Here is a 24,266-nt window from a genome sequence, read left to right as displayed (position 1 = left end):
CAACAGTTCTAGGCTGGATTAACCACTTTTGTGGATGTATTCTCATGTGGCCCTAATTGGCTTAGGGCAATGCCTCAAACCAATGAAGCATTATCTTGGATGATACGTTACAAAAATTTAAGGTACTTCATGATGTGATCAAACGATAACATTGCCGACTGTCTTGGAAGTATTAACATGCTTGTTGCGCGAAAAAGTGCAAAGTGATTTGTATAGGTAGCAAATTCATAAGTGAATCTATAGCCTCAGGTAATTCTGAGCATCTACGTTGACTCGCAGTTGAGAAGACACTGCACACAAAAATATGTATTGATAAATAGAAATATGAATACTTGCCCGCCTAGTGAACGGTCAAATGTGGCAGCCTAATGGGCCAGGGCAAATAAATTGCTTAATTCTGATAACACCTCCAATGATATTATTGAAACAGATGACAAAAATAGCACAGGGAAAGGTATAGTTATGACAAAATTTTAAAAGCACCTCTGCAGACTGCTGGGACTCTCGGCATCATGCCTGTTCTACACGCACATACGTTGCAGCACAATCGCTATCTCAGACGTAGGCGCCTCCACACATCACTGTGTGATCTCCTCACAATAAGGTTAAAAAACAGTCTGCACAAGCTACCTGATGTGATTCATTTGGCAAGCGCCAGCCAAGTGCTCATGGTGGTAGAGCCAAATGGAAGTTTGTTCTTGTATGGAAGCCCCAGACCATGTTTTATCAATTGTAGCGGCAAAGCATACGTTTTGCAACAAACACATAAATCTTAAATTAGACTGCTTTCTGAGACTGTATACAATAAATTCCTGTAAAGAAACTAAATCACACAGAAAATATTTAAAATACAAAACTAATCACATACTGGCTTGAATACAATTGTGCATAATGGAAGCAACGTGTAATGTACACTGCTGTAGCAAATTTTTACTCATGCATGGAAAACTGCATGGTAAATGATTACACAACATAGTTAATTGGTGAGTTCTTACATAGCACTGACTACCTACAGCTAAATTTTGTACGGCTGGGAAACCAATTAATAGTAGAACTCTGTATGTACACTGGCACTGATAAATTGGTTGTAATAGTGGCAGCTTATAAGGGACCAGTGCAAAAAAATACCCATTTGTGGGACACAAACTAGCTAGTTTACCACGAAACGCTCCCTGCCCTTAACTCATATAGAAAGCACTGGGAGGTCCAGAGAGGGTACGGTACATTTGCTTACACTGACCATGATAAGGTCCCGTCATACAGCTAGTGCCAAGGGACAAGAAGGATGCCCAGCCGTATACAGTGAAAAGAACAAAATAAGAGATCATCAACTCAGTTGAAAGACATATTTGCAATTACAAATGAGGTGACCCACACCATTCATTAATAATTGCCAAGCAGTCATGATTGCACTCCCAGATGAAGAACCTACTAGGCTGAAAGTTTTGCTGATTATTTAGAACAAAACACGAGGGAAATTTTTACAGCAGCAGCCGATTGCTTTTGAGATTGTATAGACGAAGTAAACATTGCAGTTATATTTTTGTTTTGCTATAAAGTGGGAACGCTACAAGCTGCATGCAAGAACAAAAGGACACAAAATAGGGTAAGTTCAGTCTGGTTCAGGATTACAGCCAGCGCTTCGTCTTCGAATGCACTCCCTTCGGTTGATTCGTGCAACGTTAACCGCAATGACTAAAAAACAGAACCGTCGTATAGAAGTAGAGATGAAAACCCGGAGGGAAGAAGAGCCCATCCATCAAGAATTGTCGTGGGTAACACCTAAATATACACACATTGTTGACGAAAACCGAAGTGCAAAGTATTTCACTTACCGGAAAAAAGTGTTATCCGAACGTGCGACGTACAAAGACGCACCGAGAACAACGAAGGCGGAGAACGCAAATCCCGCCATTAAGGTACAATAAGCCGTCGGCTAAAACACGCAATGTAGCCGATGTCACGAAGCACTGATGCAAAACACACGGCAAACAGCATCAGCACAGCTAAATGACTCCAATTAATATCCAGTATAAATGTACAGAACGGCTTAAAATGACGCACAACTGGCACAATGAACCCACGACCGAGACATTACGGGTGGCTGTGGCCGTTTTTTTTCAAACTTCCTGCCTCCCAGTCTTTCCAGCACGGAATGAGATGCATGAAAAATTTGGAGCGTGCCTACTTGACTGCCACCGAAGTCATCGCAGCGCGGTGGCTCTGTGACACCGCTGTGGTCACTGCGACACCGGCGTTTCACTCCTGCTGCTATCATTACGTGCTGCACGAGTATAGAAGAATGGTTTCCAGGCGTCGTGTGCGCGCCCCGTATGCAAAACAATAACACGCCCTTAACTTGATTGTTGAAGTTCTGGTTTGAAATAATTTAACATTACAGCCAACTTATTATGTTGCTTCCTACGAATTCTATTTGTCTGTGGCGTCTTTTATTTATTAACGCCGACGACCGACGGTAACCGCACTTTTAACAGGCCGTTTGGCATTTTATGCACTTTTGGACAAAAAGATCTAAAAAAGTTCTTGAGTTAGACGTTCTGAATGTGTTTACCTGAATAGACTCTGGTGACACCAGTAGTGCGTTTTACCGCAGATAGAATATATACTAGCATATTCCAGGTGCTGAGGTTATATTTAGAAAAAATTACATTTTCAATCTTATCATAGACCAAGACGTCTATAGCCGTTTGTAGTCGTTTCGAGAAGTTTTTAAGAGGTTCTCTGTTTCGTGGGAGGTGACTTCCGCCACGCACTCTTCAACTCATGCGGGCTAGCCAGGGCCTCTCCTACGCTTTCCAGCCTCCATGGTCCGCGTCTGACCTCTTTCGCGTCGGCTCGGGTCACTTGGTAGTTCGTGGTCATGAGTGCGTCTAGCTGCTGTGCCGATCAGGCAAGGCCGCTCGGTCAAGACCGTATTGATCCTCTAAAATTTATCCGGTGCTGGGCATGATCGTACTCGCGTCATATATGTTCAGGCATGCTTGACACACATGTCATGCACGGACTTCGCGGCGGCGTCACTCGATGGTACAGCGTGTCCAGAGGAAAGCGTGAGAGTGGAGCCCGTCTGCGGTACATGCCTCATCCATGACGCAATTTGGCGGTGGGGACCCGGCGTGTCGCTACATTATTACAATAATTATATAAATTATGGGGTTTTACGTGCCAAAACCACTTTCTGAATATGAGGCACGCCGTATGTGGAGGACTCCGGAAATTTTGACCACCTGGGGTTCTGTAACGTGCGCCTAAACCCAAGTACACGGGTGTTTTCGCATTTCGCCCCCCATCGAAACGCGGCCGTCGTGGCCAGGATTATTACAATAATTGCATTAACGTGGACTTTTGTAGTGAGATTCATGGTTCTGCCCGAATTACGCTACTGATCGTTGATACAGGAGTTTATGGCTATATTTCCTGGCAGCATTGTCATCATGGCAAAGCGAATTTCCCTGAACTCACCTTTATTCGACAAGACGCCGGAGAAGATTCAGATTGTAATGTTGATTTGAACTGGTTGGTGGGTCATATTTAAAGAAATTCACTATGCATACTAGACAAGGTCATAAACACGTACGCCTTTTGATTAGTATGCGCAGTGCTTCACTGAGCATTCTTGCTTTGTTTTAGTCATTCATTTTGAAGCACATGTTCCCCACGATCACGTCACTTGGCTGTGCAGAAAAAGGCGAATTCTCGTTTTAAATAGAACCAGAAGTTGGCACCCGTTCTACTTCGTCGTCTACTTTCCGCAGTAAACGTGTTTGAAAAGGTTCAGATTTTTCTTCCGAATAGTTAGGCTTGCGTGGATTTAGCAGATTCTTTTCTCTTGGGCGATACGAGGTGTTTTACTTTCACGTAGTGATACTGAGGCAACGTAAACAAATGCGTATCTTTTTAATACGTTCGGTTCGACATGAGATGCTGATGGAGCGGCAGCTAGCGCTTTAGGTGTCAACAGGCAGCGCTACGAAATTAGCCCTTTCTTGAGGTACATCGACTGCCTATGTCTCTGTACATGGATATATGGATGATTTCGAATCCCCCATCTCGGTTCCGGAAGCGTCAGCTTTTGCGGGCCCCCGGTGCCGAACGGTCTGACGATCCCTGACTAGACGATTCCTCGGCTGATTCTTCCTCGGCCGACTCATCTCCGGCGGACTCGGTGGCGCTGAGCGGCTGCAGGTCCCCCGGAAACTTCCATCGCGGCCCCGGAAGGTGGCGGGACTCGCTCGCCACTTCGCCGACTTGGGACGGAAGCTCGACGGTGCGCACCTGCATAAATGCGACATTATGTGCGGTTTATTTCCGCACACGTACACGCGCACAGTATATGTCCCTGCGGTGGCTGTAAGGTCGGAAACGGAAACGGAGGTTAACTGTTTTCCTCCTCCACTATCGACGGCCCTTCAGAGGTAGAACTGTGAGAGATGTTGGTGGGTGTCGCTGGGCTTGGGCTTGTATGCGTAGACCTGACGCCGGGCGCCGACCGGTGGGGCTGCTGGGTCTTGGACGAAGTCAATGAGCGACCACCAGAACTCCGTGGTGGCCGCTGGTGTAGTCATCTAGTGCAGAAACAGTCTGCTCGTGGCAGCTTCACCAGCCCAAATAACCGTAAAACAAAAGGAGCAATTTTCAAAATAGCTTACAATCCAAGCAAAACAACGTACCTTATACATCAGATACCCTATATACTCTGTATAATTCATGTTGCTTCAACTGACCCATACAGCTAATGTATTGCACTCTCCTTTGTTGCTCATTTTTATACGCACTAAGTGTGCACGCCATTCCGGAAAGCCATCAAGTCTTTCGTATTCTTCATACATTGTGGAGAGAGTTCGACTATAGTCTGAAGATAAGTCGGAGGGATAAATTTCGAGTGCACTTCTAAAGCACGGCTGTGCTCGGCACTCGAACGCAACCGTGGTTAAGGGCCACTATATACGAAGAGTATCCAAAAGTGACCGTGATTCCTTTAAAAAATCTGTTTTTTTTTTTTACAGAACAACCCTGTCACCTTCAATCGCGCTTAATACATTTCTCCAATCTGCGATTCCTTTCTTCGAAACATTTTTCAAACACTGTCTTTTTTGATGGCCGATAGTTCCTTTCTCGTTTTTTTTTTCCATGGCCTCTTCTACGTCATGAAATCACAGTCCTTTCACAGTCCTTGTTCACTCGAGGAAACAAGAAAAGGAAAAAGGTCGCACGGAGCGAGGTCAGGTGAATAAGGGCCGAGGGGGAAGGGAGTCATGCTATTTCTTTGTATTTTTTTTGCCAAGAACTGGCGCGCTGACATGGCTGCGTGAGCTAGTGCACTGTCGTGGCGGGAAAGCCAGTCCCCCGACTTCCACAAATCAAGCTTTTTTTGTGGCACGCTGTTAAGCCATCTATTTATTACTTCTAACTGAAAGGCTTGATTAACAGCACCGTCCTTGTAAGCAGTGTTTAATATCTCAACAGTTATTGCGGCATTTTGAAAGAAAATTTCACAGCCAGACGTTGTTCACTTAAATCCGCTATCCCTCCCCCCAAAAAAAGAAAAGAAAAAGGAAAGAAAAAGAAACGAGGAGGGAGTGAAACTGTTTTCACGTCTCGAGTAAGTCTCCAGCTTCTCCTCAGTGTTGCCAGATTCGCGGTGCTGTATTGAACTATACTCACAATGGTCCGTTCTGACGAGCGCATAAGATTATGTCAGCTCTTCGGGAAACCATAGTATCCGTATTGTATAATTTTCGGAGCTTCGTACTGCTGCCAGGTGGATGTCACGTTTTCCCTTTCGAGATTTAATGATATGCATGCGAACCACCACACAATATATGCTAACCCACGCGGTGGTTTTACCGAGGCCTGCGCAAACTCATTGGCTACCGACCGTCGCTATAAACACCGGATTAGGACGCGACTCCCTTCGTGCGTGATGTGCGGTGGCTTCCCGCTTGACGCCAACGTTCGATGTGGGATTATGCGGGTGGTCGTGCAGCCGCGTGTAAGAGCCTCAGTTACAGCCTTCCTCAAGGAGTGGCTGCTTGATTGCTCCCCCGACATTGTCAAAACGTTATCGATGGAGTGGGAGACAGCTGCCTCAGCGAGCCATCCATTTCAATTATTGAGGCAGAGATCCAGTACTCAATAGGTATTGATCAAACTGGCATCTAGTACACTTATCATCCGATCAAATAACCATTCTGATCTAGATCCATTCTCATACATTTTTTTAAAATTATTCCTTTTGGTCATGGTACTCGTTATTTCAGTGTGCACGCCCCTGATGTGTAGCAGCATTCTAATTTCATATTGTTTTTTCATTCATTTTCGGCATTATTTCTTGTTTTGTATTTATATTACAGTGGTTACCGCACACAAATTTTGTTTGTTAGTGACAGCTCAAAACGCGCCGAGTTAGAGATTATGTTGTTTAGTCTTCGGCAAGTAAGGTATGGAGGCGGATAGGCTGACTACTTGTGCATCTAAATGAAGTGTTCGCTGCAATAAATATCAGTTGTAACTCAGAAATCGTCTCGTGTTCTCTGTGTTCCTTAATTCATTGTCCCGCAGCATTATATTCGCAATGATGTCAAAAAGGCTGGGGTTTGCTTTAACGATATACTGCCACGTACTGCAACGTACTGCCGACGACAAGTGGCTCTTTGGTCTTCACATATGACTTCAACGTGCATCATCAGCTACGGGGAAGCACCAAGATTAGCTTCAGACAGCAGAATGACGGCAGCCTAACGTATTGGCGGGGCACTTGCTTGGACTTGACTGATTTCGAGGCGTTTTGCTACGTGCACACACATTGTTCCCTCTATCCCGCTTTCCTCTTTCTGTCCCCCTTTTCCCTTCCGCCAGTATAGGGCAGCAAACCGGACGTTCGTTTGGTTGACCTCCCTGCCTTTCCGCTCTTTACTATCTCTCTCTCTCTCTCTATCTGGCCTTGTCCTTTCTGCACTGCGCTCGGACACATTAGCACCTTGTCGCCTCTGCCGAGCACGTGCGCGTTTTCTGAATCACTATCTATCTTCGCCATTTTTCACGTCCTTTCTTACACCTCACATATGAAATATTGTTGCAGTTGCTTATAGTTGTCTTATTTGAATCCACTCTTTGTTGTTTATAGGAGATAACGCTGGTGAGAACAGTCTATCAGTGATTATTTGTTGGGCTGGCTGGTGAACCCACAGGAAACTATGTCATGTCACCTCCGTTTTCTATTCCAAATTTTCGCGCTACTTCTGTCATGGCTGGCAAGCATTAACGGCGGTGCGGTCACTCCTTGTGCGATGGCAAATGGCTTGCACGGTCGATAAAATTAAGTCATGCGTTTCCACTCTCATGATTGCCATGCTAAATTGTGCGAAGCATATTCAAGTGAACATTCTGCATTCTTTTGTAGGTGCTCCATATCTGTATTCACCAAGCCGTCTCAGCAGCAAAGTAGCGCCGACTAGCTGAAACAAACACATGGCTCAGCAAGAAAGGCTTTCGGAGCACGCAGCATGTCAAGCCGCAATACGACTTTCGGGCAAGACTTGGTCGAGGAAAGTCAGACGACGCTCACCATGACGTTGGATAGATGCCTCTGCACGTCAGCCGCTTCCTTGGCGTCGAAGAGTAAGTCCGAGTCGGCGTGCGCGTCCGCCAGCTCGCGCAAGTCGGGAAGCCGCATTAGAACCTTGGCGAACTCGATGGACCCCATCTTGCGCCATGTGACGTACCTGCGATGGCCCGTCGACTACCGGTCATGCCCTGCTCCAGTCTACGTCAAGAACCTACGCTTTTGCGAGTGACAAAAGTGATTTCGGTGTCCTTTAAGGAAAAGAACACTCTAGCAATGCGTCAACAGTAACAGTAAAGTTGAACTGTCGAATTCTCCAAGTTGTGGTACATTCGACTGGTTCCTATTGTGCTCGAAAATGGTTTGCAAGGAAGCGGAGCTTTCTAGAGAGCGGAGCTATACAGATGCACTTAGGTGACCCATCGGAACGTGCTAGCTGCACCCAGAGCAATCGCAGTAGCGACGTGATCAAGTTTCTGACGCATCTCGGTTACCAGCTCGAAGCTTGGGGCGCCTCCGAGCGCTCTGAGCTGCACAGTGCACGCGGCGCTCATAATGAACCAGAGGAATGTAAACCGCGAGAGCGCTCCGAAGCGACTAGTCGAATGCAACATTAAAGGGCCTCTTCGACTGTCCCTCCCTGACAGTCCCGGACTGCCCGAAACGCTGCACACGCAACGGTCCTTGGCTGAAAGCACTGCCTCAGGCAGTCCGGGACTGTCGGGAGCGGATAAACGAAGAGGGTAGGATAAGGTCAGGAGGAAACGCGAACCGATAAAAGTGAAGGCATAGTCCAACACCGCAGCAACCCGTACACCTCACCTAAGCTTTACATTTGTTATGCGAAAGCATTTTGAAGCGATAGCGTCAGATGGCTCATAGAGCGAAAAGGTCGGTGTCTGTCACCTGTAGCAGCCAAACGGCAGGTGAATTCCTGCAACGCCACGTCACAAGCGTGCCTCGACGGAGCTTTCATTGGCTGCGACGGAGCAGAGCGGGCGAAAAGGAACACCTGACGGACGCTAACGCGCCAGGTGTTGCGTAAGGGGAGAAGGCATCGCCGCGACGGTACGTCACCCTCGCTCTCGCTCTCGGATGCCTGCGTTACCAGCGTGTTCCTTTTCCGCGCAAGCCCTCGCCTGCATTGTAACTGCGCCTCGGTAAGGCCAAATCAAAAGCGGACCAAACGGCTCAACGCGCTCGCTTGCCCGCGAGGAGTTCATGACTCGAAGGACCGCCCAGCGGCGTTCAATTGCACGTTAATGCTTGCACATTAAAAACTCGTAAGTGCTTAAATGCATGTCCTCTGATTGCTTTAAAAACGGCACTAAGTGAAAGATAACACAATACTAACGAAAACCTGCGTTATCAACACCTTTTTTGCTACCCCGACCGAATTGAGAACATGGCCTCCGAGATCACGCAATGGAAGGACAAGAGACGCAAATTTGCTTAATGGATTCGTCGGCTTTAACGTCCCGAAACAATACTTGGACAATGACTGACGCCGTGAGGGACCCCGGCTTAATTGTGACCTCCTGGATTTCTTTATTGTGCACATAACTCCAAGACAACCACAGATATTTCGGCAACTAAATGTGGCTGCTGCGGCTTGCAACCGAACCCGCGACCCCGTGCTAAGCAGCAGAACGCCATAGCCACTCAGTGATAGCGGCGCGGTTTTTGCATTAAGGACGATACGCATTTGATTGATGCGGGACTCGACGTAGAATGGTATCTGGATAGCGCAGCAAAACACGGACACAAGAAGAAACAGAGACAAGCGCACAGACTCCACGATCAGGGAAGCAGCGCGGATTACAGGACTTGTAGAAAATGCAGTGATTCCTGTGTTCTGTAATTCTTTTTGATCAATTTGATTTTTTATTAACGATGTTTTCCCGCCTTATGGAGACGATAGCGTTTCAGATAATGAAAAGTAAATTTAGGAGTCCCGGGAAGAAAGAATCCACGAATAAATCATGTTTTTCAGCCACATAATACTATATGCATACATTTTGATTCCTCGTCCTTTTCATATGCGATTGAATTATGGAACCAATTGCTCATTACTGATGTTGCTTCAGATGATGCCTATGCTTTTGAACACTCTATGGACATGTCCTACCAGAAATGTGTTGCTTCTTTTTGATCGACTGCTTTGTACTATTATGAATTTGTATTTCTCTTTCCGTGCTGTACTTATTTTCGCCCTTGCTGTAATGGTCTCCAGTAGGATGTTAATGGTAATAAATAAATAAATAAATAAATAAATAAATAAATAAATAAATAAATAAATAAATAAATAAATAAATAAATAAATAAATAAATAAATAAATAAATAAATAAGCGTCAAAATATGGCATGTCAATATTTGTTTGCACATTTCGCAAGATTAGCTAGCCGCCTTTACAGTTTCTACTACAATTAAATTTTCTTGTGGTAGCTCGAAGCAAAAGTGTGACAGTGCTAGCTGAGAGAAGCTTAATACACACTCTTTGCTGAAGAGATTTGGAGTAACATATTCGTAGAGCATGCCTCGTGTAGAAAGATCACTCCTTGTTGATTTAAACAGCTCATGTTGTGCAGAAAATTAATGAGCGCGAAATGAAGACGAGGACCGTGGTAGAAACCAGTTGAGCAAGAACAAGAACAAGTACACGGGACAAACGACAGGAGCGTTAGTCTGCTTTCTAGCTCAGACCTCGACCTAATTTCTAGCTCATTATTTCTTTGTCAGTACAGTCGTGTTGCAAAATAAACGGGATCTTATGCTGAGAACCCTCATGTGTATTCATAGCGTCACCTGCGTAGCAGAGCGCAGTAGCGCTCTTGCTGGAGGGAAAGGGCCTCCAGGTCTCTAATTCCGGCCCTGTCCGGACACAACAGCGCTATCGCCGACAGCAGGAGCAGTGTCAGCGGGTCGGGCTTGAGCCTCCGCGTGGACACCAGGAACTTCCGGTGCAGCGCCCACAGTTCCACCGGAACTAAGCGTTCCACGTCGGAAGCGCGCACAGAAGGCACAGAAGTGGCCTCGTCACCGAAGTGAACTCTGGAGGGCCACCTGTCGCCGTCGTCGTCGAAGTTCATCGCGCTGCGGAGAAAGCACAGTTCGAGCACGGCCGTCCTCAACAGAATGTGTCTGTCCGACTCGCGAACCCTCGCGAAGGCGTCCAGTCCCTGCGCGAATCCACTTATTTGGTGCACGAGCGTGAAAAACACGTCCAGCAGCTCCGTCCTGGACCTTTCCTCGCGGTGCAGGCAGCTCGCGAAGGGAGCGCCGGCGCAACCGGACACGTAAGCGTGGACAAGTTCCTCGAGAAGTTGCACGTCTTCGGCAGACGGGGGCATCGCCAGGGGCCGCGGTGCCGCCGGTCGGCTGTCCCCCCCTTTGGCGAGCAGCCGCTGCTGCATTCTGGCCCGCCGCTCCTGCTCGGTCATCACCCAGCTGGCCTCCATCCCGATGGCGAGGCACTTGGCGAAGCGGCACGCCTGGCAGCTCTTGCGGGACGCCAGCGTGATGCGGCAGTTGCCGCGGTTGGGGCACTGGAATTGGGCCTCGTTCTGCACCGAGCGCCGGAAGAAGGCCTTGCAGCTGTCGCACGAGATGCCGCCGAAGTGGTAGCTCTTGGCGCGGTCGCCGCACACGCCGCAGATCCGCGGCGGCCATGGCTTGTTGTGGCCCGGTTCGGGATTCCCGGAGCTGCTGGCCGGGTGCCCTCCCGGCGGGGAGGCGTGCGTGTCGGTCCGGCACCCGGCGGCGCTCGCTGGGTCGCGCGCCCTTTGGCTCGGCGGTTGGTGCTGCTGCCGTCGGCTTTCCTGGGCGTCGCTCATATCTGCGCGCACGCATAATGTACGATGGTGTGAAAAATTGCGACGTGCACATTCCTCGCTCGGCCACCATGGTAGTAATGACATGCATGTTTCACCAATTAACAATCTGTTTAGCATCGCTCTGTACATTCCCAGTTTTGTTCCCCGACTCACATATTTAGCTTTGCAAAGCGGCACAGGGACTGCGAGAGGATACTGTAGCGTAAAGCATAAATTTACAAACAGGTCATGAAGGTGACAACACGACACACGGCTGTTATCGTGTCGTCTCCTTAACATCCTAACTTTAGGCAGTACGCTGCAGCAATCACGGGCCAGAGAGCTCAGATGAAACTGTTGCTGCTATGAGAGACGGTATATTTGAAGGCCTCAGATAATTCTTGCTGCCTGGAGTTTTGTAATGCGCACCCGGAGCTCGGTACGCGAGTGTTTTTGCGTTTCGCCGCCATCGGTATGTGGTTGCCACAAGCGTACAGTCACTGACTTGGATGCAAGAATTGGTAGGCTGTACATTTATGCTGCGCTGTGTAGAAGGTTATTCGTATTAGTATTTTTTTAGTGTACTGATATAGTATTCGTGAACTCATCATACAAACGGGCTTGATTTCAATCTGTGCTGAGCATAAGACTGGACACAGTGCGGCAGGTATTTCTTCTGATTTGGGTGTTAGTAGAGTATGGCGGCAGCTTCTAACTCCAAATTGACAGTCTATATTTATGGTACGTTGCATCTTATTCCTTTTGTCCCTTTTCTTTAATTTTCGCTTCTTGGTGTGTGTGTGTATTCCATATCCATATGTTGTGTGTGTGTGTGTGTGTATTCCCTAGAGGGATAAGCGACCCTTCGGTGACTTATTTGCCCAAGCTCACATTGTCTAATGAACAATGACACGAACTCTACGCGACAACACATATCCACTGGTGCCGCTTAGCTTAGGTGAGACCACGTAATAATGCCGACTTGGAGATGTGGCATTTGCGGCCAACTCGAGTAACTAATACTATAACTGTCACGCGACAGTCAAACTGTTTAACGAAGCGGGAACCGGACCTGCTCCAGTTGCTTTTAGCCGTCACGTGGCGATGTGGTGATGTGGGATGCATGCGGGCGAATCACGGCGAGGAGAGGAAAACGAAGAGACACGACAAAGTGGAAAGGTTCCGAAACAAACACGGGAGCGTTTCTTTTCCTCTTCTGCATTCGTTATTCGCACCGCGCCTATCTGCTTCTTCGCCGAGCAGCTGGAGACCTTGAATCTCGTAGGCAGTGCATGAAGTCATCACACTGCTGCATCCGCTCCGGCGGCAAACCTATCAGCCTCAGAGGGAAAAAAAGCTGCATCACAGTGGGCCGCGTGCTTTCGCAGTACTCTTCACCTAACGTGTCTTTGCTACAAGAGCATTTAATGAAAGGGGGAGATGCTTAACTTAATCGCTCTGCGTTCATGGGCAGAATCAGCACCCGCTGGTATAGCAGCCTGTAATGTTTACGTTTACGAGTTCGTTAACGCACATCTAGAGTCGGAAAACAGTCGAATCAACTGGGCGTTCGCTTGCGCATTTCTTTTCACAAATGCCCAGGATGCAGGGGAGGTATTCTGTAAGTGTTCACCTAGCGTACATGTCCATTTTGTTTGCTGTTGAAGTTCTGATTGGCTGTGGCGCCTATCTGCTGTGAATGCGCAGCCCAGCTTAGCCAATCAGAACTTCAGCAGCAGACGAAATGGACATGTCCACTAGGTGGGCCACTTGCAGAATAACTCCCATCGCACGTTAATTTATCGCCTCTACTTGTCGTCGTCATCTGTACATTACCTTGCAAAAAATAATTAAAGAAAGCAAACTTCAAAATATGACCCGTTTCAATATCGAAGTCATTCTTAGGCATCCAAAGGTTATTTTTCAGACTACGATCTTTAGTTTAGAAGGACAATTTTATGTGAAACATTTTTCAAGTTGTATCGGTTCGTGGTTGGCATCTGCTTTGGGTAGAATACTCGCGAATTTGACATGCACATTTATAACATGTTTTCAAAGAGCGAAGGTTCAGCCTTGACGGCATGTGTGGATTACTATCTGTAGTTATACGGATAACATCACCGAGAACGAAGCTAGACGAGGTTGCTCACTTGTTCAGCGGAAAGCCTAAAATGCACTTGATTAATAATTAATAAATATGATTAAGAATTAATATGATATGATTAATAATTAATAATATGATTAATAAATTAATTGATTTTTAATTGACATTATTAGTATTCCATGCCTGCTGGCAGTGAATCCTAAAGTTACAAAGAACATTCTTGCTCTATGCGAGTGCCCACTAAGAGGTTGTTAAGCAAAACAATTAAAGAATGAACTGTATTGATTAAAATATTTATAATTTAAAATAAATGGGTAAATGTTTGTGAAGGAACTGTAAGATTTAAAAGAAGAAACTCTAGAAACGCCCTGAATGGACCACTGTGTGATTAGGCTGTACGTACTGTGGCTGCATTTTAATTAGACAAGAGAGAGAGAGAAGGGAAGACGGAAAGGCAGGGAGGTTAACTAGACTGAGTCCAGTTTGCTACCCTACGCGTGGGGAGGGGAATGGGGAGTGAAAGAGAAAGAGAGAGAACTTAAGTGTAGGTTGTCTATAGTCGCGCACTCAAGTCCGTCGCCTTCAGGTAGCGAAAAAGCGCTCTAACTGCTTTTTGGGCCAATGAGCTGTGAGGCCAGGCTCCCAAGATCTTCGTTTCCGTGAATGGCCTGTCATCCAGTCTATTTAATGCACACTGGAGAGTCTCACGTTGATTATCGAAGCGAGAACAGTGGCACAGAAGGTGGCTGATGGTCTCTTCACACTTGCACTTAGCGCACATTGGTGAATCCGCCATTCCAATGCGGTAGCTGTAGGAGTTGGTGAATGCTACTCCTACCCACAGCCGACACAGCAGTGTTGCGTCACGTCGTGGAAGGTTCGCTGGTAATGTAAGTTTTAGTGATGGGTCGAGACTGTGTAAACGACACTTAGAGTTCTGTGGTGTATGCCAGCAACCTAACGTGATTGCACGAGCAAGACTGCGAAGCTCTCTTGCAGCGTCGACTCTGGATAAAGGTATAAGGACTGTCGGTGAGCCAGCCTGGGCACGTCGGGCAGCGTCATCGGCGAGGTGATTACCAACGATGCCACAGTGTCCCGGCAGCCACTGAAATATGATGTCATGTCCTCGTTCAGATGCGCAATGACAGGTTTCGTTGATTTGTGACACCAGCTGTTCATAATTGCCACGTCGTAAGCTTCGCAAGCTCTGGAGGGCTGCTTTCGAGTCACAAAATATTGCCCATTTGTTGGGCGGTTCTTTTTCAATGTATTCGACAGCAGCGCGAAGAGCGGCCAGTTCAGAACCTGTAGATGTCGTTACGTGAGAAGTTTTGAACTTGATGACGACCGATTGAGATGGTAGAACAACGGCGCCCGTAGAATTTTCGGACACGGAACCATCCGTGTAAACATGAATTCGGTTAGCATATGAAAAATGTAGAAGTTCCAATGTGGTCTGCTTGAGAGCCGCGGTGGGCAGGCTAGCTTTCTTCACTATTCCTGGAACAGCAAGGTACACAGGAGGCTTCTTCAAGCACCACATAGGGGATGGCGTTCTTGTTGCGGGTGAGTGCCTCAAAGACAAAGAGTGCCGGTTAGCCGCAATCGATCTGGAGAACGCTGCCTTGGGTCTTTTCTCAGGCAAGTGAGCGAGATGGTGGTCAGGGACTCTGGATATATGGCGAACATGCGCCCGGAGTGTGTCGATATCTATATAGGTCCTTATTAGGTTGTCTCTCGCGAGGGCAATTGTTGCAACGGTTGAAGCATTTCGAGGTAGCCCCAGACATGTTCGAAGGGCTTGGCCTTGAATGCTCTGTAGGACATGGATGCTAGTTTTGTTAGCATTGGACAGCACTGGTGTGCTGTATCGCAAGTATCCTAGGAAGAGCGTCCTGTATAGTTGAAGCATAGATGCCACGGATGTGCCCCACGTTTTACCGGCAAGAAACCTTAGTATATGGGAGATAGAAGTAAGCCTCTTCTTCAAGTATGAGATGTGGGGGCTCCATGAAAGGTCTCTGTCTATAATAACGCCTAGGAATCGGTGAGTTTTTGCGTACGAAATTGGTTGGTGGTCAATAGAAATGGGGTACCAGGTCATGGGCTTGTGGGTAAAGGCGACTAAGGCGCACTTCTCGGTCGAAATACTTAGGCCTTGCGCACGCAGGTACGATGATGTTAGAGTCACTGCTTTTTGGAGCCGTGCACGCACCTGGAGACGTGTAACTGCCGAGGCCCATATGCATACGTCGTCAGCATACATTGAGAGGTTTACTGTATGCGGTAGAACGTCGGCAAGGCCAAGGATTGCAAGGTTGAACAAAGTGGGGCTAAGAACCCCACCCTGAGGGACGCCACGATAAGTGTAATGGTCAGTAGTTCGGCCATCTGCACTGTGCACAAAGAAGGATCTTTTGAATAGATAGCTCCGAATCCACCGAAACATGCGTCCACCAATTCCATTATTTTCCAGGGCATCAAGGATGGCTTCATGCGTTACATTGTCGTAGGCGCTTTTCACGTCGAGGAATAGTGCAACCGGTATACGCTTGTGGTGTTTTTCTTGTTGTACAGACGTGACTAGATCGATGACGTTGTCAATAGACGAACGGCCTCTTCTAAAACCAGCCATGGCATCGGGGTATACGTTGTGGCGCTCAAGATACCATTCTAGGCGGGTGAGAATCATTCTTTCCATGACCTTCCCAACACAGCTGGACAGCGCAATGGGTCGGTAGGACGCTAGGTCAAGTGGCGACTTTCCAGGCTTCAGGAGTGGTATCAAGCGGCTGGACTTCCACCGCTCAGGAACGACGCCATCAGTCCATGACTGGTTATAACATTCCAGAAGTCTGCTTCGGCCATCTTCACCTAGGTGGCATAAAGCAGCGTAGGTGATGCCGTCTGGTCCTGGCGACGATGAGCGCCGGCATGAGGCCAGAGCAGCGTCCAATTCCTCAAGTGAGAAGGACACATTCAATTCCGGGAAGCGTGTCGCAGGAACCTCACCCAGAATTTCGTCACTGATGGTGACCACACTGCCCGCAGTCTTCACACAGAAGTCTTCGGCTATATCGACCTGTGAGCGGCCTTGATAGAGGGCTAGGGATGAGAATGGGTGTCGTTGCTGTGGAGACGAGCCAAGGCCGCGCACCGTCCTCCATATGATAGACAGTGGCTTGCGGGGGTCAAGTGATTCGCAGAACGTCTTCCACCGTTGTTCCTCCAGCCTGTCCATACGACGTTGGATTTTCTTCTGTATACGTCGAGCGACTCTAAGGTCATGAATTGACTTCGTGCGCCTGTATCGCCTCTCGGCTCTTCTGCGAATGGTTCGAAGTCGCTCAAGCTCCATGTCAAAATCCGTACGTTTTTTAGCGGATGTAAATGTGTACTTAGACGATTCCAGTACACTTGTAATAAGATTCTCAATGGTGCCGGTAAATCCTTCTTTGCATGCCTCTTCCACCTTTGTCTTATACGTTGACCACCTTATATATACTTGTCGGGAAGTACAAGAGGAGAAGCTTCCGAATCCAGTTATACTTAAGTAGGTGGGAATATGGTCACTACCATGAGTCTCGATGTCAGAGAACCATCGAACATTTTGATCAAGTTGCCGTGACACCAAGGTCAAGTCTAAGCAACTGCTGTAGTTCGAACCACGCAAGTACGTCGGACTGCCATCGTTCATAATGCTAAGGTCATGGTCGGAAGCAAATTCCACAAGTTTCCGGCCCCTCGAATCTATTCTGGAGCTTCCCCATTAATTAGACAAAATTTCTGAATAAGTTCCACTATTGAGTGAAGGGGTTTGCATTAGAGGGTGTGCTTGATAATTAATACAGGCAGGGTACATGTGCGTAAGTATAGCTTCTGTAGCCGTTATGAATAAGTGTTTGCCCTTGTGCAAGGGTGAACATAGCTCTCGACTACACGTTATGCTGATAAATGCACATTTAAGAGACAGCGGTTGCTCTTAAATAAAACCACCACTGGAAATAGGTTACCGCGTGCGGCAGCATATATGCAGAGCAAAGCTGAGGGCTGCATATTGCTTGGTTAGGTTGTTGCCTGGTTTGGTTGTTCGTACTGAAAGCGTGTATGGTTATGTTTACGGTTTCCGCGAGGAAGCTGTTTCGAATGTTTGGTTCTTGTTAATTCTTAAAATATTATTTTCCTGGTGGAACGCGGGAACGGCGTGCAATGTTTTCTGCGATGTAGTTTTAGCTATTCGAATGTAGGCATACCGTAATACACAGGAGAGGCAACGGATAAGACTAGAGGAGGTTCCGCCTTGTTCGTTATGCAGCACGCTGGTACGTTGTCTGTGAAAGCTCTTCTAGAACTTTTTTATCTTGGCGATTGCAATGAAAAAAAAATCTCAGAGGAACAAAAATAGATAATACATTTTGACATTGTTACGAAGAGACCTATTTCCGGTATGTACTTAGAAGGCTCGCCAATAAAGAGGTTGTATTAAATTCTTAGTCATAGGTTGCTATTTGACCTTGTTATGCTAACTGACCTCCGTTTCCTATGCTTATCCTGTATTTCAGGATTTCATTGTGGTCTAGATGAGTCGCCCGCAAGTCTGTATTTCTGAGAACACATGTCAAGACTCGTAGAAGTTCGCAAAGAACAAGGCTGTGTACCTGAGCTGTTGAAAGCGAAGCCCCTGATAAGGCTCTGTTCCCAGACAACAACTCCAGTGTCGTCAGGCATACACCTTTCCTTTTTTTTTCGTAAGTAGTCAGAGTTAGCTCTTCTAGTAAATCTCTCTATGCTCGAATACAGAGGCCGCTGTGGCTAATCGGCCACCCGAAATTATCTGGGGGCATATTTGAAGGGCTAGGCAAAAAAAAAAGAAAACGTACTCAACATAGAGAACAGGGACCACGACACTGTGAGCCCACAAAGTACACTACACCGCTCTCCACTACGAGAAAATCCTAGCTTTACTTGAAAAGCTTCTGAGCTAGTTCGGAAGAAGGCAAGTTTGCCATGCCTAAAATACGCGTTCTTCACATATGTATGTGACCTATGACTACAGCATACAAACTTGGTGTCTTAACTAGGCAAGTAATCCGGTGTCCGGTGCCATGAGCGTCATTTTTTTTTCCTTCGGCAAGAAGAGTGGACGCCAAAAGGCACACTGCTCCTGTCGTTCTCATTCCGGATACGTGAAAATGCAATATCACGCCACAGTACGTGGCTATTTAAACAAGTAGACACAATTCTCATTTTTGTATCGCCTTTTCTCGGAACATTGATACTCCTTTGTGTAACGCCTTCGGCCCGTGAAGTTAGGGATGGTGTACGGAAACGAAACGTCTATTTTCTGTTTCAAATAACGTGCAAAATCTATTTCAACGAAACTAATTTGTTATTGCAGAGCACACTGTAAAGCGAGTCGGCATAGCTATGATAATTTAGGGAAACACAAACAGGGTACAGAAGAGGTGCTTCGCTTTGCTCCGCACTCTTTTTATTGGCCGCATTTTGTCCCCTTTTTGTGTCGTTGTGTTTGTGGTAAATTATTTTGAAGTTAGTTTGCAAGAAGTGGACTTAACACTCAATTTTGAGTTGACCTACTAGGTGCGTTTTTTGACGAACTTTCACCAACATTGAGCATACAATTTGAAACAGACGGAATGAGTTGGAACATTTTGAATTATTTATTACTGTGGCCCCAAAACAGCGTACTTGACTTCTAAATGGGTGTATGAATATTTAAAAAAAAAACAGTAGACACAAAAGAACTAGGACAAACACATCTAAATTCTACACTGCTTTTAAGAAAAAAATGTGTCATTTATGAAAATTTCAGCATTGTCATTATCACTCGCGGTGTTAAATAAACACGGCAATCTAATTATGGGACTCGGGAATCATGGGACTCTCACCGCGCGGAAAGGTAGTGGATACAAGACGTAGACACATGTTTTCCTGTCTGCGTCTTTTCATCCGGTGACGCTCTCTAGGCATAGTATTCACGGATACCCGCAGAAGCTTCGCTAGTATTTTTGTGAGCACATTTGATTCTGGCACGGCCAGTTCATCTAGGATATCCTGCTTTGTGCTGTAAGTTTGCTCCTTCCCTTGGCCTGCCTATAAGAATTTCCGTGGCTTCAGGTCTTGGATTGCATGTTTTGTACTAGAAGATCAGCCTAAAGCACAAGGTTAACTGTCGAGGCTGCCATTGTCCAAGAATGATACTACCGTCTGCGGTCGTCTGCACGGCGGGAGGACGCTGGAATTCTCTTGTTCGGATAAACTGTTCGCGATAAAAAGATGGCTATAGGACAAAATAAAATGAAATCATTAAAATTTTAAAACGGCGTGGCACTGGGCGCTATAGTTGGTGAACTTTAGGAATAAACATTTTGCACACGTGTTTATTTCCGTCAAAACCTCGAATAGCCTCCTGAGACCAGAAGACAGTGTATAGAAATAATTGCTTTTCAACCGACAATGTCAGTTACTAATATCGAAAGCCTATATTTTGTTTAACTACCATTGTTAGATGCTGAAAGCAGCGTCTTCATATATGTGGACAAAGTAACTGTTTCCTATTGTCTGTTGTAATTTAAACCCATTTTCTTTACGGAAATACACAAATAACGACTTCGCATTCTTGGTTTTCAGGTCACCTCGACGTAAACAAAACGTCCTTCCATGGGGCTTTTTCTTTTCGGTCTATAGCGATCGACACAACAATCTATATTAAACTGGTGTCAATTTGGTTGGAAGCTGAAGATAGGAATAGGACTAAGCCGCTTCAATAAAGTTCCGCATGCAGACGACCTCATATCCAGAATAAATATTTTACGTCTTTGCTTCTCAGTTAACTTTGAGAACATTCACCTTTCTTACAACTTTACAAGGTTAGCAAATGGAGGTGCACTTTTTATTTAAAAGCAGTTGCTGCTCATAGTGAGTTCGGCTATAGGACTGCGACCAGAAAACATTTTTCTGCAAGGAAGCAAGTGTTCATATAGAAAGTCATGGTGCAAAGTATGAATAGCAAATTTTCGGGAAAATAAGGCAGTGCACTCGGCAATAGCGCTGCTGAGAGTTGAAGTGGTAGCGGTAGAAGAACAGCATTAAATTTCTTCACGAGACCAGTCTCTTCTGCCGTTTCACAAAAAGTTTCAAGAACTAATATTCGCCGTTTTCGTAAACGACATTGCACATGTAATAGTAGATGCGCAACTTCGCAACTTCAAATGTGATTGGCTTTCCTACGTGATTTTAGTCATCATCATCACCAGCCTATTTTATGTCCACTGCAGGACAAAGGCCTCTCCCAGCGATCTCCAATTACCCCTCTCCTGCGGCAACCGATTCCAACTAGCGCCTGCGAATTTCTTAATTTCATCACCTCACCTATAGTCTTCTGCCGTCCTCGACTGCGCTTCCCTTCTCTTGGCACACATTCTGTAACTATAATGGTCTACCGGTTATCTAATCTGCGCAATACATGACCTGCCCGGCTCTATTTCTTTCTCTTGTCAATTAGAATATCGGCTATCCCCGTTTGCTCTATGATCCACACCGCTCTCTTCCTGTCTCTTCACGTTACGCCTAACATTCTTAGTATTGGATGTCAAGTTTTGTTGCTTCCTAGCATCACGTGTTAACATGTGGTGCAATCATAACTTACATTGGAACGCATTGCACGTCTACGACCACCGTGAGAGTAAGCGAAAATCAGTCTACTGAAGGTAACTGGCACTACCCAAAAGGCCAGCTCTAAAAGGAGGCATTGAGGCCCAAAAATACGATTTCGTTGAGCATCAATGGGATTCGTAAACTAACTTACCCCTCGATCACATCTTTACGGTGCTGCAGGGCCGGCGAAACAGGTTGCATCGGAGTCGACTACGCAGCGGCTATCCAGCATGGCGACGACACACGTTGTTAAGCACCACAGTGGACCTGAATGCGCAAACTGCACAGCAAGATCACTTCTGGGCGTCCTCTTTTATGAAAAACATTCACGTTTCATAAAACAAGGGTCAGGGATGCGAAACGAATGAAGACGTCGCAAATCGAGTTTGCGCTCCGCTTCCACTGTCCACGTTCTTTTATCACCGTTGTGTCGTTTCGAGATACACCAGAATGAGATCATACGTGGTATCACTTTCGGCGATGTATGTTTGTGAAATCACAACAGAAGAACACGGCGAACCAAGCCGCGCACTGTTAGGCCACTAACAGTGACTGCGGTTTTCGAGCATGTCGCAGGGTCTATCAGTTTGCACTGCACGCTCTAACAGGTTGAAACATTGCGAGTATTGCGACAGTATTGCAGGTGGCAGTGTCTGAACGATGTCGTTCTCACCATAACATGACCGACGAATACGGTCCTCAAGTATTGGCGTCTTGAATGTGCTAGAAGCACACAGTGCCTTCTTATGTGGAACCTGTGCGGCGAAAGCACGAAATAAGCGTGAATTGATGTGAGGGCACGCTTTGTTACGCAAACATAGCAAACAGCGCTTATGAGAGCCTTATCCGTTAAACCTTCATTATCGGACTCGAAAGGACAGCCACTCGATTAATTTGCATGCTTCCATTTTTTTACCATAAGCAGTTTTCGCGCACAGCTGGGCCTGCACTATGCATAAGAAGCGCTCGATATTTAATGGTCGTTGGCATGCGCACACGATCTGAGAGCCGGAAGCACAAGTCTGTCAAAACCCAATGGTATCGATCAGGCTCGGCCAAAAACTGATGCAGTTATGTGGATTAACGGTTACTCGACATTTCCAGAGGCACGCGTACGCCAAACGGGCTTTGCACTAATCGAGTATCGAGAAAAAAGAAACGATGCTTTCAGGAAAAGTCGCTCGGGGCACTCGCGTCGAAAGTGACGGGCGGTGAAGTTTTGACAAGCGATCGGACTGCTTTCTCTCCGCTTCCCACACACCTTCTCGGGTCGGTGCCGTACGAGTTGGTCGGGTTGGTTAGGAGCGACTTGCAGCCTTCGGCGAGCTGCCCTCGAAAAGACTAGCAAGTCGCCGCCGCAACGAGCAAGGACGCGTCCACTAGAAGGCCTCGCCTCGCGAGCCAGTTAGAGATCAAGGTGACGCAGCTGCGCCGTTCGTCACTTGGAAAGGAAAAAAAAAGAAACTTATGATGTAAGTGCGATATCGCTCGAAAATGCCTTCTCTATTTATTGCTAGGTTAAGAGGAATAGCGGCCGTTGGAGAGAGCTTCAGAGTTTCAGAAGGATGAGAAAATGCAGGCGAGCGAGGGACCCCGTGCAGAGGTCCAGTCCGACTTCATGTCGTTTGCTCTTGACAACGAAGAACTAGCTGATGAACTGTGTGCGAAACAAGATAAAACTGAGAAATGTCAACCTATCTTGCAAGCAAACCGACCATCGTAATAGTGTACTCGCTAAATCCCCCCAGAAGGGAAAGGATATAGTTCGGTTAGCTCTGTGTATGCAGATTATGTCAATACTTACAAGATATGCAAGTTATGCCAAACAATGCTTAGCATGGTACCGCCTGCTAAGGGGGGGGGGGCGATGAAATGTGACGGAGGCTAAAGATTTCTCGATTTTCTTATGATCTACATTGATGAAAAAGAAGCACCACGGAGAAGGTGCAGGAGGGAAAGATGTCTAATTCTTGATCTGAGCCTAGATATCTCCCAACTCACGACATTATGCACACCAGCTCAAATAAAATGGCGACATGCTGTCAGACTGCTGATTTAGGCTAACCAGAATCACTCCGCGGATTTGTTCGCAGTAATAACGTGAAATCCAAGAGATTTGGCGGTGAATTCTACTCGTTTAATGGGGAACGAAGGAATCGGTTCTCACGCGCAACGGCTCAGCTTATCAAAGCAGCATTTCTGGACCTAGTCCCACGATTGGCGAGCTCTAGTTTGCCTAGCTTCGATGACGATTCACCGTCTGAGCATATCAATTGTATACAACTCTGCTGATGTAAAGCGAATTTTTTGTTTAAGGCATTCAGAACAACTAATGTTTCGTCTGAGAACGTTTGGAACGAACACGAAAAAAAAAGGCCGTTCGCTATACCAAGCGTACTTGGACTGTTTCTTTAACAGATAAAATAGTAGCATTCCTTATTCCGCTCACTACACAATGTGAGCGGTATGGAAAAGATGGCCCAGATTGTCGTTTTAGGAAATTAAGCGTGTTCGTGCATTTATCTACCTATCACTTTTAATGTAAAGTCCAGAAATAAGCACAAGCTTCCATATGAAAGAACAGAAGCAAATGTTGGGGAAAATTGCGATTAAGCAAAGCCAGTCAACGCAGGGATCTAACTGATTAAAAATTATAATTATATAATTCTCGTAGGGTACTGAGAAAACATGTGAAAGGACCTTCGGACACTCGTCTTCGTCTATTATTATAAATGAGATGTGTTCTTTCTGGGTTAGTTAACCAACACCGCTATGCTGTAACCGACAAGCCTTCACATCGCTTTGTTTTTCATCATGAAGTAAGTTTTATAACTTCAAGCGAGAATAGCAGAAAAATTTGTTTGCCTTTTCGAATGCACTCACTATTGGTATAATGTCGGCAAAACAGAGTACAGCCTTTCCTTTATTCGCCGTCCGTAAATGTAGTCGCAAAAAGCCGCTAGAGCAAAATTATGCTGCACTTAGTCGGACGGCCATATCACAGAACCGTTCATTGAACCATCCGCGCCGCAAAGAACACGCAATTTGGTGTCTCACAGAACAGCCGCGCACAAGAAAACCTGT

The 24,266-nt window shown here is 46.4% G+C and overlaps 1 protein-coding gene across 1 annotated transcript; it reads right to left on the bottom strand.

Moving 5' to 3' along the window:
- Positions 1-3,899: 3,899 nt before the first annotated feature.
- LOC135918930 (vitamin D3 receptor-like) lies at positions 3,900-24,092 on the bottom strand. The gene is made up of 4 exons (XM_065452629.1): positions 21,334-24,092; positions 10,392-11,421; positions 7,589-7,745; positions 3,900-4,296 (listed from the first exon to the last, which is right to left on the bottom strand). Exons 2-4 carry the CDS (start codon positions 11,417-11,419, stop codon positions 4,087-4,089), a joined length of 1,395 nt encoding a protein of 464 aa, XP_065308701.1. The 5' UTR covers positions 11,420-11,421; positions 21,334-24,092; the 3' UTR covers positions 3,900-4,086.
- Between the last annotated feature and the right edge of the window lie 174 nt (positions 24,093-24,266).

The sequence above is a fragment of the Dermacentor albipictus genome, chromosome 8, assembly GCF_038994185.2.
Source record: "Dermacentor albipictus isolate Rhodes 1998 colony chromosome 8, USDA_Dalb.pri_finalv2, whole genome shotgun sequence".
NCBI lineage: Eukaryota > Metazoa > Arthropoda > Arachnida > Ixodida > Ixodidae > Dermacentor > Dermacentor albipictus.
This window is presented reverse-complemented; position numbering and strand designations above follow the sequence as displayed.